Genomic DNA, 12,710 nt, shown 5'->3' on the forward strand with positions numbered 1-12,710 from the left:
GCTGCCCAGTGCATTGCGCTGGGAGCAGAGCAAGTGAGCTGAGGCTGCAGGGGATGGGGGAGCAGCAGGGGAGGGGCCAGGGCTAGCCTCCTGAGACAGGCGCTCAGGGGCTGGGCAGGATGGTCCAGCAGGCTAGATGTGACCTCCTCAGTGATCACCCTTGACTCCAGGGTGTCACCCGCGGTCTGTCTTTTGCCCACCTCTGAGTCTGGGCCATGAGGTAGGGGCCTCAGTGTTCTCTCCGGTGCTGGTGGGGTCTATACATGCAGAGGGTCTTGCAGCATCGTTTGCAGTAATGCATGCAGACAGCGCACACACATACCTGCACTCAGCTGAAGCATCTGGGGAGCAGAATCCAGCCTGTGTTGCTTTAAGCCATGGGCATATACAGGAGAATGAACTGGGGGCATCTAATCCAATACACGCCCCTAGAAGCCCATGAGGTGACGTTCCTCTGTCTATACAGAGTAAAATGGGATCTTAGGCAGAAATTAGCTTTCTTTACTGGGCCATCTGGTTAGTTTCCATGGGGCAGGGTGTATACATGAAAGATCTCGGTCACTGAGACTGCAATGAGCTGCAGCCATTTCAGTAACACTTGTGCCCTTTAGTAGGTACTAAGGTCCAGATCCTCAAAGGTATATCGGCACCTCACTTCCATGTGAAATCAGGATATTAAGCACCTAAATACCTTTGAGGGTCTGGGCCTAAGAGGCCCCCTCATTGGCCGCATCAGCCACAAAGCCAACAGCAGCGTGGACCATGAAGGGTGAACTCTCTGTTCCTCCCGATGGATGGTTCCTCCAGAACAGGGGTGAGGCACCTTGGCCGGCAGAGGACAGTGTGTGTGGGAAACTTGCACTGCCACTACCTGTTTTGTGTGTTAAAAGAGCCGTCCAGGCAGTCGTGCTGACAGTCTGGCAAGTTTCGTAAGTGCGGAGATCAATGTAGGAGGCTGAGAATCCGGGGTTGGTGTGCATTTGCCAAGCTATGTGCAAGGGTGGCTAGGAGAGTGCAATCCAGCAAGAGGGTGGGGCCACCTCCTCCTGCTGGAGGTTGTGCTGTCTCCTCTCATTCTGGAGTACCCGGGACACCCTGGCCCCAGGCATGGAGGACTTTCCACTGCTAAAGGAAAGCCAAATGTAGTGCTTATGACAATTGCTGCTGCCTAAACGATGTTTCAGCTGTTTTCAAATTGCAAAGCATCCTCTAGCTAGGGAAGGTGCCTCAAGAGAGGCTTTGCTGGACCAGACCCATCTCTCTGTTCTTGCTCAATGGGAAGGAGCTCTGGTGAGGGGTATGGCATAGATACCTGAGGGAGCTGTGTCGAGCTTGTCTGTGTGGTTGCAGGACCGTGTGGCGATGGGGTAAAGAAGGGGTCCTGTGGCTCCCTCACCCCTTGGGGCGGTGTCCTATGTAGAGAATGAATTAGGAAGTGCAGCTTTCCCTCTCTTTCTGCCTCATATTTGCCTCTTTTGTTTGCACTGGACTAGTTGTGGGACCTGATGCACAACCTCTGTTGTCAAGGCTGTCAGTGGTCTCAGTCCACCTCCAAAGGGTGGCTATGCCATGTAAACCCCATTCACTGGCTAAGGCCAAGATCTGCCAACGTTATTTGTGATTCTGAGTACCTAATTAGGGACCTGTGGCACCTTAGCAGGGCCTGATTTGCAGAGGCTGAATGCTCAGCACTTTCTGAAAATCAGGCCCCCTAAAGTTGTCTCAAGTTGGGTTCCTCTTAACCAAGGCACACAAAATCGCTAGTCACTTTTTCAAAATCTTGGCACACTTGCCTCCCTTGGTGACAGTCTGAGCAGAAATGCTAAAGGTGGCCGGAGCTCAAGTGAATTCCCCATTCTAGCCTGTACATGTCCCCTACAGTGGGGTTGCCAAGGGGTGATATATGTGGGAAGCCGGTAGTCCTGCTGTTTGTCCCGTGCATAGAGAGGGCTATCAAGTCACCCGGACCACTGAACTGGTGCCTCTTGCCAAGACTGAGCTCACTGTGGGGATGGGGCAGACCTACCAAAAGTAAGCTGGGGATCTGAGAATACAGCTGGTGGAGACGGGGCAGTCACTGCATCCAGCTGGGCCTCTTGCCATCTCCTCCGGCTGCCTGGCAACAGGGTCACCCTGCCCCCAGGCGCTGGGGACTTTCCATTGCTGGAGGAGGCTTCTTCACCCAAATGTAGCTGCTTTGCCACCCTGTGGTCATGTGACTTATCAGCTATTGTTGATCTTAAAAGCATCCTGCAGTTGCTAGAGGCTGCACGAAATTAGATGACATGAGATAAGGCCCCAGTTTGCTGTTCTATGTTGGTGCATTTACCCATCTCTTTCCAATGATGCACTCGCACACCCACCCTTGACTTAACTGAGGCAGATGCACAGCTGCAGTCAGCTTTTATCGGCTTAGAATAGCCCCTGTCTATGGGGGATCATACAGTTGTGTTCATCCCTTTACTCCTGTGAGTTGCCTCTGCTATTCTCCATCTGTCTGTACGTATTAAAGTGCAATCCTGAGCTGGCATTGGCCTTCTTTGGCTCCACTGGTTCAGCTGATAGGAATGGAGAACTTCAGCCATCAGGACGGCAATGAGCTGCAATGTTCACATCCTAGGGAGACTTGTGTCCAACAGTCGGCCCCCTTGTCAACATTCCTACCTCCCAAGCCCAGGGCAGAATGGAGCACAGGGGGGAAACTCCCTGCTCATCTCAAAGGACGTTCCTTCTCAGCAGGACTGAGGCATATGGGCAGGGTGGTGTGCAGGGGAAGCTTCCACTGGCCCTATTTGTTGTGTGTTTATACAACAGCCCAGGCACTAGGGCAGCACCTTTTACAAGTGCTGAGCTCAGTTTAGACCCCTGAGAACGCAGGGCTGGGGTGGGTTTGCCAAGCGATTAGAGAATACGGCCTCCCGAGGAGTAGGCAGCCTCACCTGCCGGTCTCTCCCAGGTGTCGAGTGGTCTCCCATACTTTGGTAACCAGGGCAGCATGGCCATTGGCACTGAGGACAAGCCCTCGCTGAAGAAGAGGCGGGACACTTCACACCGCAACAGTGGTGGTTGTGACAACATCTGGGCAGATGGTTTTTTCAGCATCTTTCAATCTGCAAACTACATCCGAAGGGAGTGAAGGGCCCCATGCTGTTCTTCTGGGTTGGGGGTGCTGTGCAGGCAGATTGGGAGTGGCAAGGCTTAGCAACACATCCCAGGAACACTCTCCCTCTGGCTGATGAAAGGAGGGGTGACATGCAGAGAGTCCTCCGTGGGGTGGGGGGTGAGAGGGTAAAACCAAGGAACCCTTCCAAGAACAACAAATGGGCATGGCTGAGACTTTGGGGAACTAGATGGGGTTTGACTAGATGACTGTGGGGAGGGGTGGGAGGCACATGCAATGTATCTAATGTCCAGGAACCTGTGTGCAGCTATTTCATGTGCAGCCACAGCCTTCCCTCCATCAACCTTGCCAAGCCCCTTCCAGGAAAGAACCGTGCAAATCAGCCCTCCTGAGCCCCTTCCAGGAAAGAGCAGGGCAAAATCCAGCTGTTGAGCAGCTGGGTCCTGACATTTACATCTGTAAACGGAGGTTTTAGAGCTTTGGAGAAAATGAGACACAAATCAGTCCCCTGCCCACGGGAAGTGCCATCTCCCAGAAGTGGTGCATTTTCAAGAGCATGTTGTCATCCGCTCTGTCTTGGGGGTGGGAAGGGAGCTCTGCCCAGTGTTGGCTGGGAAGGGGAATGGCACACCCTCTGCTCTTTCTTGAGCCTCTCTCCCAAACACACTGGTCCCAGGCCAGTCCTGGGGTGACACCCTGGAGTTAAGGGCGATCACTGAGGAGGCCTGTCTTTTTCTTACACTATGGCAACGCGTGTGTAGCTTGGCATGCTCGTGCAGCCTCACTGAATTGGACCTATTCTTTCCCCAGCCACACTGCAGAACTCATGCCTCTCTCTTTCATTCTCTGGTAACACTGTTTCTATTAATGAGTCTGACTGATTGTGTCCATGGCATAGAGTCAACCAGGCTCTCCAGCAGCTGCTAATTCAATTTCTATGGGCAGTCATATTCGGATGAGTCACCCCAAGGAGATGCAGCCGGGGACTGATTTTCATCACAGGCATCTGCTAAGAGCTCTCCTATTTGACTCGGTGAGTTGGGGGGGGGGGTCAGCAAAGAGGAGCTTGTGACTGAATATAAAAGGCAACAGCATTCCCACCCTTTTGGCCCAGGAGTAGCTGATTATTTCGGGGCTGGGAGTGTCTATTGCCCTGCAGCATGTCTGAGGTCCCCCTGCTCAAGCACCTACACCTATGCAGATCTCTGCCAATGCACCACAGCCCTGACCTGCAGCACCCCCACATCTTTGCCAAGGTGCCTTTCTCCTGCACTACAATACCTCCTGCTGTACCAATCCTGCCCTGCACCACATCACAGCTCTGCCCATGCGCCCGATTCCTGACCTGCAGCCCCTCCTGCTATCCCGATCCTGAGTTCTCCCTCCCAGCTCTGCTGCTGATCCTCTGTCCTGAACCGTACTATCAAGGAATTAAATGGACTCTAGAGTTAGTTTTACCCTTGGGGGGGATGGGAGCCCCACACAGTAAATGCGGGCATGGCGTGCCTCTCAGAGAATGAGCGCACATGCATTTCATTTCTGGGACTCTTGAAGGAGCCTCTCAGCCTGCCTTGTGATTTAGAAAAAAAAAAAAAAGACATGCAAAGCCATAAGCCACAAGAGCAGAGGCTTGGCTCACTGCCTGGATTCACTCTGTTCTTTAGATTTAATTATAGTTGAGCCGTTTTGCAATGAAGTAACTTTTTCCAGAGCAACCCTTTCACTCCACAATGAATCACCCTCACATGGACCTAACCCAATGCGGTAAATAATATGCAGAACCTATGGGAATGGTCCATTGTGACTGAGCACAATGCTACCCACACTGTCTACTCAGTGGTGGATTTGAAATTCGGGACAGATCTGCACAAGCACTGGGTGCCCCAGAAAGCTTCACCCACCTCCCCCCAGAATGGTTGTGGGCATGCACCATGTAGGACAGCTGAGTTGGAGTCATTTGCCTCCCAGCTGTTATGCCTCTCTGCCCTGAGTGACTTGACAGGGGGCTGTATGGATCTGGGCTGTATCAGGTGGTGGGCTGGCCAGCAGTTGGGTGTGCACTGGTGGCCACAATGTCAGGAGCTGAGAATGGAGCTCAGATCCCAAGAATCCTGTCCCAATCCTCTCTGGATAGGCAGAGAAGCTCCCATTTCATTTTGCATGGACCACTTCCAGTCCCTCATGTATGCACCACTTTGGGTGTGGTGCTTCTAGCCACCCTAGGCTGTCTGGAATGAAGGGTCTAGCTCTGCCCCACTCCACCCAGCCAATTCTCATTCAGTTTAATGGTTTGGGATTTTTTTCTTTGAAAATCTTGGATTTTTGTTTAAAACACTCTCATCCTAAAACTATTTTCCATTGGCTCTGTGGCCACTGGAGCAGGATCTGACTCCAATGACTGGCTGGCTGCTTGGGGGAGGTGGGGTTTAGCATCCAGGGGCTGGGGAGAAAGCTCTGCCTTGATAGCTTTGGGGAGGGTGTGACCTATCTTCAAAATCCCACCCCATCCCACCCCCAATTGCTATTTCTGATTGGCTGAAGGGAGGGGTGACTCAGGGGGTGACTCATCAGCTGCCCAACTATTTAAGGGCATGGGAGCAGCCCAGCCCTTGCCCACATCTGTCTATTAGATCTCAGCAGCTGGAGAGAGAGTTAAAAGAGCAGCACCACAACCATCATGTCTCGTGTGAGTGAATGGGGTGGCTTGTGCCTGGGGTGTTGGCTGCAGGAACAGAGGGGTGATATCAGCGGTGTGTTGCAAAGGGTGACTGTGCTGGCAAGCTGGAGGGAGTTGGGGGGGCTTAGCTGTGGGTTATCTGTGCTGCCTAGAAGGGATGAAAGGGTGGTGTGATATGAAGTGGGCTGTGCTGTCTCCTTTTAATGTCCTGTAATCCAGGAGACTAGTGGAGCAGTGAGGTTTTACAAGAACTGAGCTCCGATGAGAGCAGTGAGGTCTGTCTCTGCTCCCCAGGAAGGCTCTTCTCTGCTCCTTTCATGGGGATGGGGTGGGGTTTTTGGGGTGGGGAATAGTTTGCAGTTGTTTCAATGCCTAGATGCCTCTTCCTCTAATGACTTCCCCCTTTCCTACCCACAAATGGGATACTGTTGTAACAGCAGCTGGCTCTTTCTGAACATCCTATGCCCAGAATACCTCGCCCCACTACTTGTACTTGCTTGTGGCATGAAGCTGTCAAAAAAAATTTGATTTTTTTTTAAACTATTTTCAAAGGCATCTGTTGGGGAGTGAAAGGACCAGCAGGGTGGAGTTGCAACAGGGAGTGGCTGCAAGGGAGTTGCTTGAAGGTGCTAATACCAGAGGGGTTGTTGTACCTACTAGTCTTCCCCCTCCTACCTTAAGGGGATGACTAGGAAATACCCACTCTCTCTCCTGTCTTTTCCCAAGAGTGGTGGGAGGAGGAATGCATAGATTGTGCCCAGGGACTCTGTTCCAGATAGTTGGTATTGTTTGCTCATTGGCTGCTGGGGGCAGAGAGGGGTGTGGGGCTGTGACCCTGGGTATGTTGGAAGCTGCAAAATGAGTCCACAGCTAGAAGGCTGGGCCTAGGAGTGGGTGAAATGCCTGAGCCACAGTGAAAGTGCCTTGCAGTCCTAAGCTGAACCCTGTGGCACCATGTGGTTCTAGAATGGGTGTGGGCAGGGGCGCCTCTAGGTATTTTGCTGCCCCAAGCACGCCAGACAGGCTGCCTTTGGTGGCTTGCCTGCGGGAGGACCCCGGTCCCACGGATTTGGTGGAAGCCTGCGGGAGGTCTGCCGAAGCTGCAGGACCAATGGATCCTCCGCAGGCATGCCGCCAAAGGCAACCTGCCTGTCGTCCTCACAGTGACCGGCAGAGCGCCCCCCATGACTTGCCACCCCAGGCACGCACTTGGTATGCTGGTGCCCGGAGCTGCCCCTGGGTGTGGCCACGACTCTCTCCTGCTGAGGCTCTGATCATTGGCAGGTTGCCCTCTTTCTTCTGCTTCCCTAGTGGTGCAGAGGAGAAGAGCAGTTCAGAGAAACTCTAGGCTGGTAAAAAGTTGCTGATCTACAAGCACTGGGAAACTGGGTGGGGCAAAAAGGTTCTGGCCACAGAGCAGGGCCAGCACAGTCAGCGGTTACCTCATGTTCAGATCTGGTTGAGCAGTTCTAAAGGAGTGAGTTCAGTTGCACATGCCCACCTCAATCCTAGCTCTGAGGTTGCAACAAGGAGCCCAGTTAATATCATTTGGGTCACGCGGGGGATGCAGACAACCATTCAGACCACCCCACCATACAAACGCACGTAGCTATCCTGGGGCAAAAGCTTCAGATGCTACCAATCCACAATGGGGCTGCAACTAGTGGTAGGAATCTGTGCTCATACCTAACCAAAGGGGCTTCCACTCCAATGCAGCTAAGCTGGTGTGTGAAGACTTGGGAGCTACTAAGTGGAGGGGGAGGGGGAGGAGAGGGGGGAGTGTGGCTGGAGCTGTCTTGCATATGGGGTGTGTAGTCAGGCTTAGATTTCAGGAGCCATATAGGACTCATGTTTGTGGAGGGAAGCCAGGTGGGGTAAGATTTCCCTCTTGTAGAATAAGTTAATTTCCGTAGGGGAAGCAGTGAATGTCCCAACTGTTATAGGTCACTCCTAGTGGGTGTAGTCTTTTGGCACTTCTCCTTGAATGTGTGGGGTGGTGAAGCCTGTCTCTCACTGCCTGAAATGATGTGCCAACACCTTCTCCTGTCCCCAGCACTTGTCCCCAAAAAGCTCGGTCTCTCGCTTCCGTACTTATGCCCCGTTTCGTACTGCAGGCTGGGTGGGGTGCAGGAGGGGCGCAGCTAACAGAACCAGAACTGATGGGATTAACATGTTCCTCTCTGGATTCCTCAGGGAATAGTTTGTACCAACATGGGTGTCAAGGCTGGAAAGCGCATTGGTGTGAAGGGTGAAATCGCTGCAGGTGCCAAGAGGTAAGTCATGCTGGGGGCGGGAGGGAAGTAGAGATGGGATGTACAGAGCGGTCTAGGGAACATGGCAGGACCTTTTTGACTATTGGGTGGAGGGAAGGATTCCCCCTTGCTGTGGGAGAGGGGAGTGGCTTTGAAAGGGTTAATGCCTAAAGCAGCACTTTCCAGTGCGTCACTACCTAACATACATGGAGGCAATCTCCCTCCTCCCACTTCTGACAAGAGGATAAGTAGAACCAGATGTAAGTCCACCAGTCCCCTCCCCAGGTAACAATGACATCCCCTGTAGTGCAGAGAAGGGAAATGGAGTAGCTCAGTGTGAAGAACGCTCGGGGTGTGGTGAGCAGGCAGGTGGGGCTTTTGGCTGGAGGAGGGCAACTAGATCTGCAGGAGCTCCTCCAGCTGCGGACCTGTGGTGCAGCTCTGCCAGGCAGAGGCAGCCTTGATAGAGTTGGTGCCTAGACGTACCTGTGGGGTCCCTACTCAGCAAAATAAAAAAAAAAACCCACAAATGCTGTCGCCAGAGCCCCAGTCTCCACACTCAGGCTTGTGCTACAGGGGGCTAAAAACAGCCATATAGATGGCTCAGGCTCTGAAACCCACTCTCCTCCCTGGGCTTCATAGCCTGAGATCCAGCCTGAGCTAGAATATCTACATGGCGATCTTTCAACACCGTAGCATGACCCCAAGTCTCTAGACTAGGGTGACCAGACAGCACGTGTGAAATATCGGGACAGAAGACAGGGAGTAATAGGAACCTATATAAGAAAGACCTAAAAATTAGGACTGTCCCTGTAAAATTGGGACATCTGGTCACCCTGTTCTAGACCCGGGCTCTGAGATTCACTGCTTTGTTTTGTTCTGGGTTTTTTTGGCTGTGTAGACTTACTCTCTGAGGGCCTCTACTCTCTCCAGCTGTCTGGCCACCAAAGCCCAGCGAGTCTGTGTCCCCTTTGTGTATGGTTGGCAGGGCTCTCCTGCCTGTGGGAGGGGAGTTTGGCTCCCACCCTGGGAACAGACTGGCATTCCAAGGAGCAACATGTCCCAACTCTCCCATTCCCTTTGAAGTGTGTGATAGCATCTCGCACAGCCTTCTGTGCTGCCTCTCCCTAAACAGTCCACTCTTGTCTGCATGACTGAGAGCCCCGAGGGAGGGAAGAGCCCCATAGAGAAGAATGGCTTTTCCCCTGGAAGATCCTGTGGGATGAGATGTGCTTATTAATAAGTCAGTAATTGCTTCAATTGCCTCTGTGGTGGAAGGTGGCAGCTGTTTAACAGGGAACAGCAACAATTACTCATTTAGGATAGGAAGGGAAGAATGTAGCATCCAACTGAAACCCAGGGGGACTTCAGGGTGCAGAATGCAATTCTACAAGCTGGTCAGGGCTAATGCCCCACCCTTCCTCTTCTGAAAATTGCTGTGGAACCAAGTATCCAGGGCCTCTGTCTCTAGCCAAAAGACCGCACCCTGCTGGGGCAGTGCCTCAGAGGAAAGATCACCCCCTACTCACTCCTCAATTCCTCCTTTCTTGAAGGGCTCCTATACAAATTCTGACCTGGTGCTGGTTAGATTGAGGTGACCCCCAAGGCCACAGAGATAAGAGTGTATGGTGCTGCTGCAGTCTGGGGTGCCATGCATGAGGCTACCAGTGTCTCACTTATTTCTTCTGTCTCGCAGCTTTGTGCTGAACCTAGGGAAAGACCAAGCCAACGTAGTGCTGCACTTCAATCCACGTTTTGATGCTCATGGGGATGTGAGGACCATCGTGTGCAACTCCATGGACAAAGGGGAGTGGGGTGCTGAGCAGAGAGAATCAGCCTTCCCCTTCCAGGAGTGCACCAATGTGGAGGTGAGGCCTGGAATGACCTGGATCTGGGTGGTGTTCCTGTGCATGGGACATACTCAGCTGTGTCCCTGAAAGGGAGGGCTGAAGTATTACACAGAGGGGGCTCAGTCTAAGAAGTTGGGCAGGACCCTGTCTGGGCAGGAGACCACACCCACCTTCCACATATCCATGCTGGTTAGGCAGAGTCCTGACAACCAGTAAGTAGCTGCTCCAGTCCCATGCTCTAGCTTAAAGATCCTGCTACTCGGGCAGGGCAGGAGGAGAAGATAGGCATCTAGCAGACCCTGGCAGACATGTCCTCTGTGTTCCTCCCTTGCAGATCTTCATCACTCATGACCCAAGTAATCTAACAATTGCTTTGCCAAACAACCATCAGTTCAAGTTCCCTAACCGATTGGGTCTCCAGGTCATCGACTTCTTGAATGCAGACGGTGACTTCACAATCAAATCCATCCAGTTGGAATAACTCCCCACTCCTCACACTCCAAAGGGATATTTAAAAGGAAACACAATAAACACCATTGAATTTGGTCTACTAAACCAACTAGCGTTTTCTTGTCTTCTGTATTTTCTACAGCACTCCACATCCATTCCTGGGTCTGTCACTTCCTTCTGTCAGATCTGATGGCACCTTATGTAGCTGAGTGGGATTGGGCCAGCTTTTGGCTTGTTGTCCAATAGGCTCTCTGGGGACACTGGAGGGTGGACTTCCTGAAGGACCAGGATAATGTGACCAAAATATCAATAACAAAGTAACTTTATAGCAGGGTGGCTGTGCCTGGCACTAATGAATGCAAGAGCAGGTCTTTGCTCTACTTAGCTTATTGCACTAAAAAAAAAAAAAAGTAATAATAGGATCTAGCTTCACACTCGTTCAGACTGAGAGGAGTCTGGTAAATGTGTCTAGCCCTGACTCTACATATCACTAAACACTGCAGAATTGCTCAGGAGGTCTAAGACCTTGACTAGAATAACAGTGGTTGCTCCCATGTCAACACTGAATGTGTACAGAGTTGTATAGAGGCACAGGAGTGGGATATACTAAGCTGTCTCACTTCTACCTACATTCATTGATGAAGGCCCATCTCACTACCTCAACACCAACTGTTCTGTCTCTTAGAGCTGCTAGCCATCCTGAAGTAGCACTAGTATAACACTGACCGACCCTGGTCGGTGGCAGGCAGGATCGAACCGGAGACTTCTGGAGCGTAGTGCGTGAGCCTCTACTGCATGAGCTAAAAGCCAACCGGCTATTAGTTAAGGCTGTAGAGCAGACTCATTTTCTTTCTCTCTAAGTGGTCTCAGTGCCACTAGATGGGACAGAATACCATACCCAGAGGTGGGTGGGTTCCACTAGGAGCACTGCAGTACTTCTTTGCCAGCCAGACTCTCAAAGATAATTGACCTATTGTCTCTGCTTCATGTGCACTGTGCCTATGCTACAGACTGCACTAGGGTTTCCCTCTACTAATTTACTTTGAATTCCAAGTGTGAAATCTGTGTGGCACTTAGGGCTTGTACACACTACCACGTATGCCAATATAGCTATGTTGTTCAGGGGTGTGAATAAGCCACCTGAGCGATGTTAGTTACTGACCTCAGTGTCAGTGTGGACAGTGCTATGTCGTCAGGAGAGCTGCTCCCGCTGACAACTGCTGCCACTCCTGGAGGTGGCTTTATTATGCTGACCAGAGAGCTCTCGCCTGGTGGCTGGAGGTTCTTCACCAGGTGCACTGCCCTAGTGCTGCTGTAGTGCTTTGAGCATGGACGAGCCCGTCAGTGCTTGCAGAATAACAACTATGGAGGTGGAAGCAGAGGCTAGACTCTGCACAGACCCATCAGAGACTGTAGGTGGTAGGGGGAAAATAGGAGCTACAACAGTGGGCTCTGCTTCTTTTGTGGCACCCATAAGAGCCAATCTCTGTGCTGCTTACTGCTTTCCTGTGTGCAGATAAAGTAATGCAGTGTGCGAGCTGGGCTACAGCATGATACTTCTACCCCTGCCCACACCTTCCCGTTCCCACAGCAAAATTATACTGCACTGTCAGCACTAAGAGTGTGAACTGCACTCCTACTCCCAGAAGCTCAAAACCAGGAGCTGCTGCCTATGGCAAGGCAAGCTGTGCTTTGGTTATCCCTGTTAATGAGCCAGTGACTGGGTGTCTCTTTCAGGCTAGTCCTGGCTACTGTGACTCACTGCTCCTTCCCTCTTGTGTTTGTAACATGCCTCATCATCACATGCCCATGATACATTCCTCCCCCTGCTGTGGGTAAGCCAGTCTGCTGGACTGAGCCTGACCCTGTCCTCCACCTGGTGCTACCCACCTCCTGCTGGAGCTGTGCTGCCTCAGAAGCAAGGGGTGGCCAAGGGTGGGCAACAGGGATAAGTTTCTCTTTTAAAATATCTGAGGGGAAAGCCAGGGACTCTGTCCCCATATTCATGCTAATTTCTAAACAGGGCCAAACCAAGGCAAAACAGCCTGCCCCTGTGCCATAGCCATGCCCCTCTTGGACGTTTTAGCAGCAGGGACCACCCACAAGAAAACTGTCTACTGGGCTGGCCAGGGGGCCTGCTCTTTCAGCCAGGGAGGCTTCACCCTGCTCCCTAGACCATCACTCTCTGTCTTCAGGCAGACAGGTATCTCCAGGAGGAGGTAGGACAGTATCGCCACCTGTCTGAGCAGGACTTTCTCTGACCCTCCCTGTGAGTGGGGTGTTGTTAGCAGGGCTGGCTCTAGGCACCAGCACAGCAAGCTGGTGGCCCATGGAAGGGGGCGGCACGTCCAAGTCTTCGG

The 12,710-nt window shown here is 52.2% G+C and overlaps 1 protein-coding gene across 1 annotated transcript; it reads left to right on the forward strand.

Annotated features, from left to right (window-relative positions):
* Positions 1–5,700: 5,700 nt before the first annotated feature.
* Positions 5,701–10,459, forward strand: LGALS1 (galectin 1). The gene is made up of 4 exons (XM_030553652.1): positions 5,701–5,807; positions 7,992–8,071; positions 9,747–9,918; positions 10,235–10,459. Exons 1-4 carry the CDS (start codon positions 5,799–5,801, stop codon positions 10,379–10,381), a joined length of 408 nt encoding a protein of 135 aa, XP_030409512.1. The 5' UTR covers positions 5,701–5,798; the 3' UTR covers positions 10,382–10,459.
* Positions 10,460–12,710: the final 2,251 nt, after the last annotated feature.

This window comes from Gopherus evgoodei, chromosome 1 (assembly GCF_007399415.2).
Source record: "Gopherus evgoodei ecotype Sinaloan lineage chromosome 1, rGopEvg1_v1.p, whole genome shotgun sequence".
NCBI lineage: Eukaryota > Metazoa > Chordata > Testudines > Testudinidae > Gopherus > Gopherus evgoodei.

Excerpts from the sequence above, each read along its gene's own strand:
- LGALS1 (XM_030553652.1), top strand. Across the intron at positions 8,072-9,746 it reads ATCGCTGCAGGTGCCAAGAG|CTTTGTGCTGAACCTAGGGA; the intron begins GTAAGTCATGCT and ends TCTGTCTCGCAG. Across the intron at positions 9,919-10,234 it reads AGGAGTGCACCAATGTGGAG|ATCTTCATCACTCATGACCC; the intron begins GTGAGGCCTGGA and ends CCTCCCTTGCAG.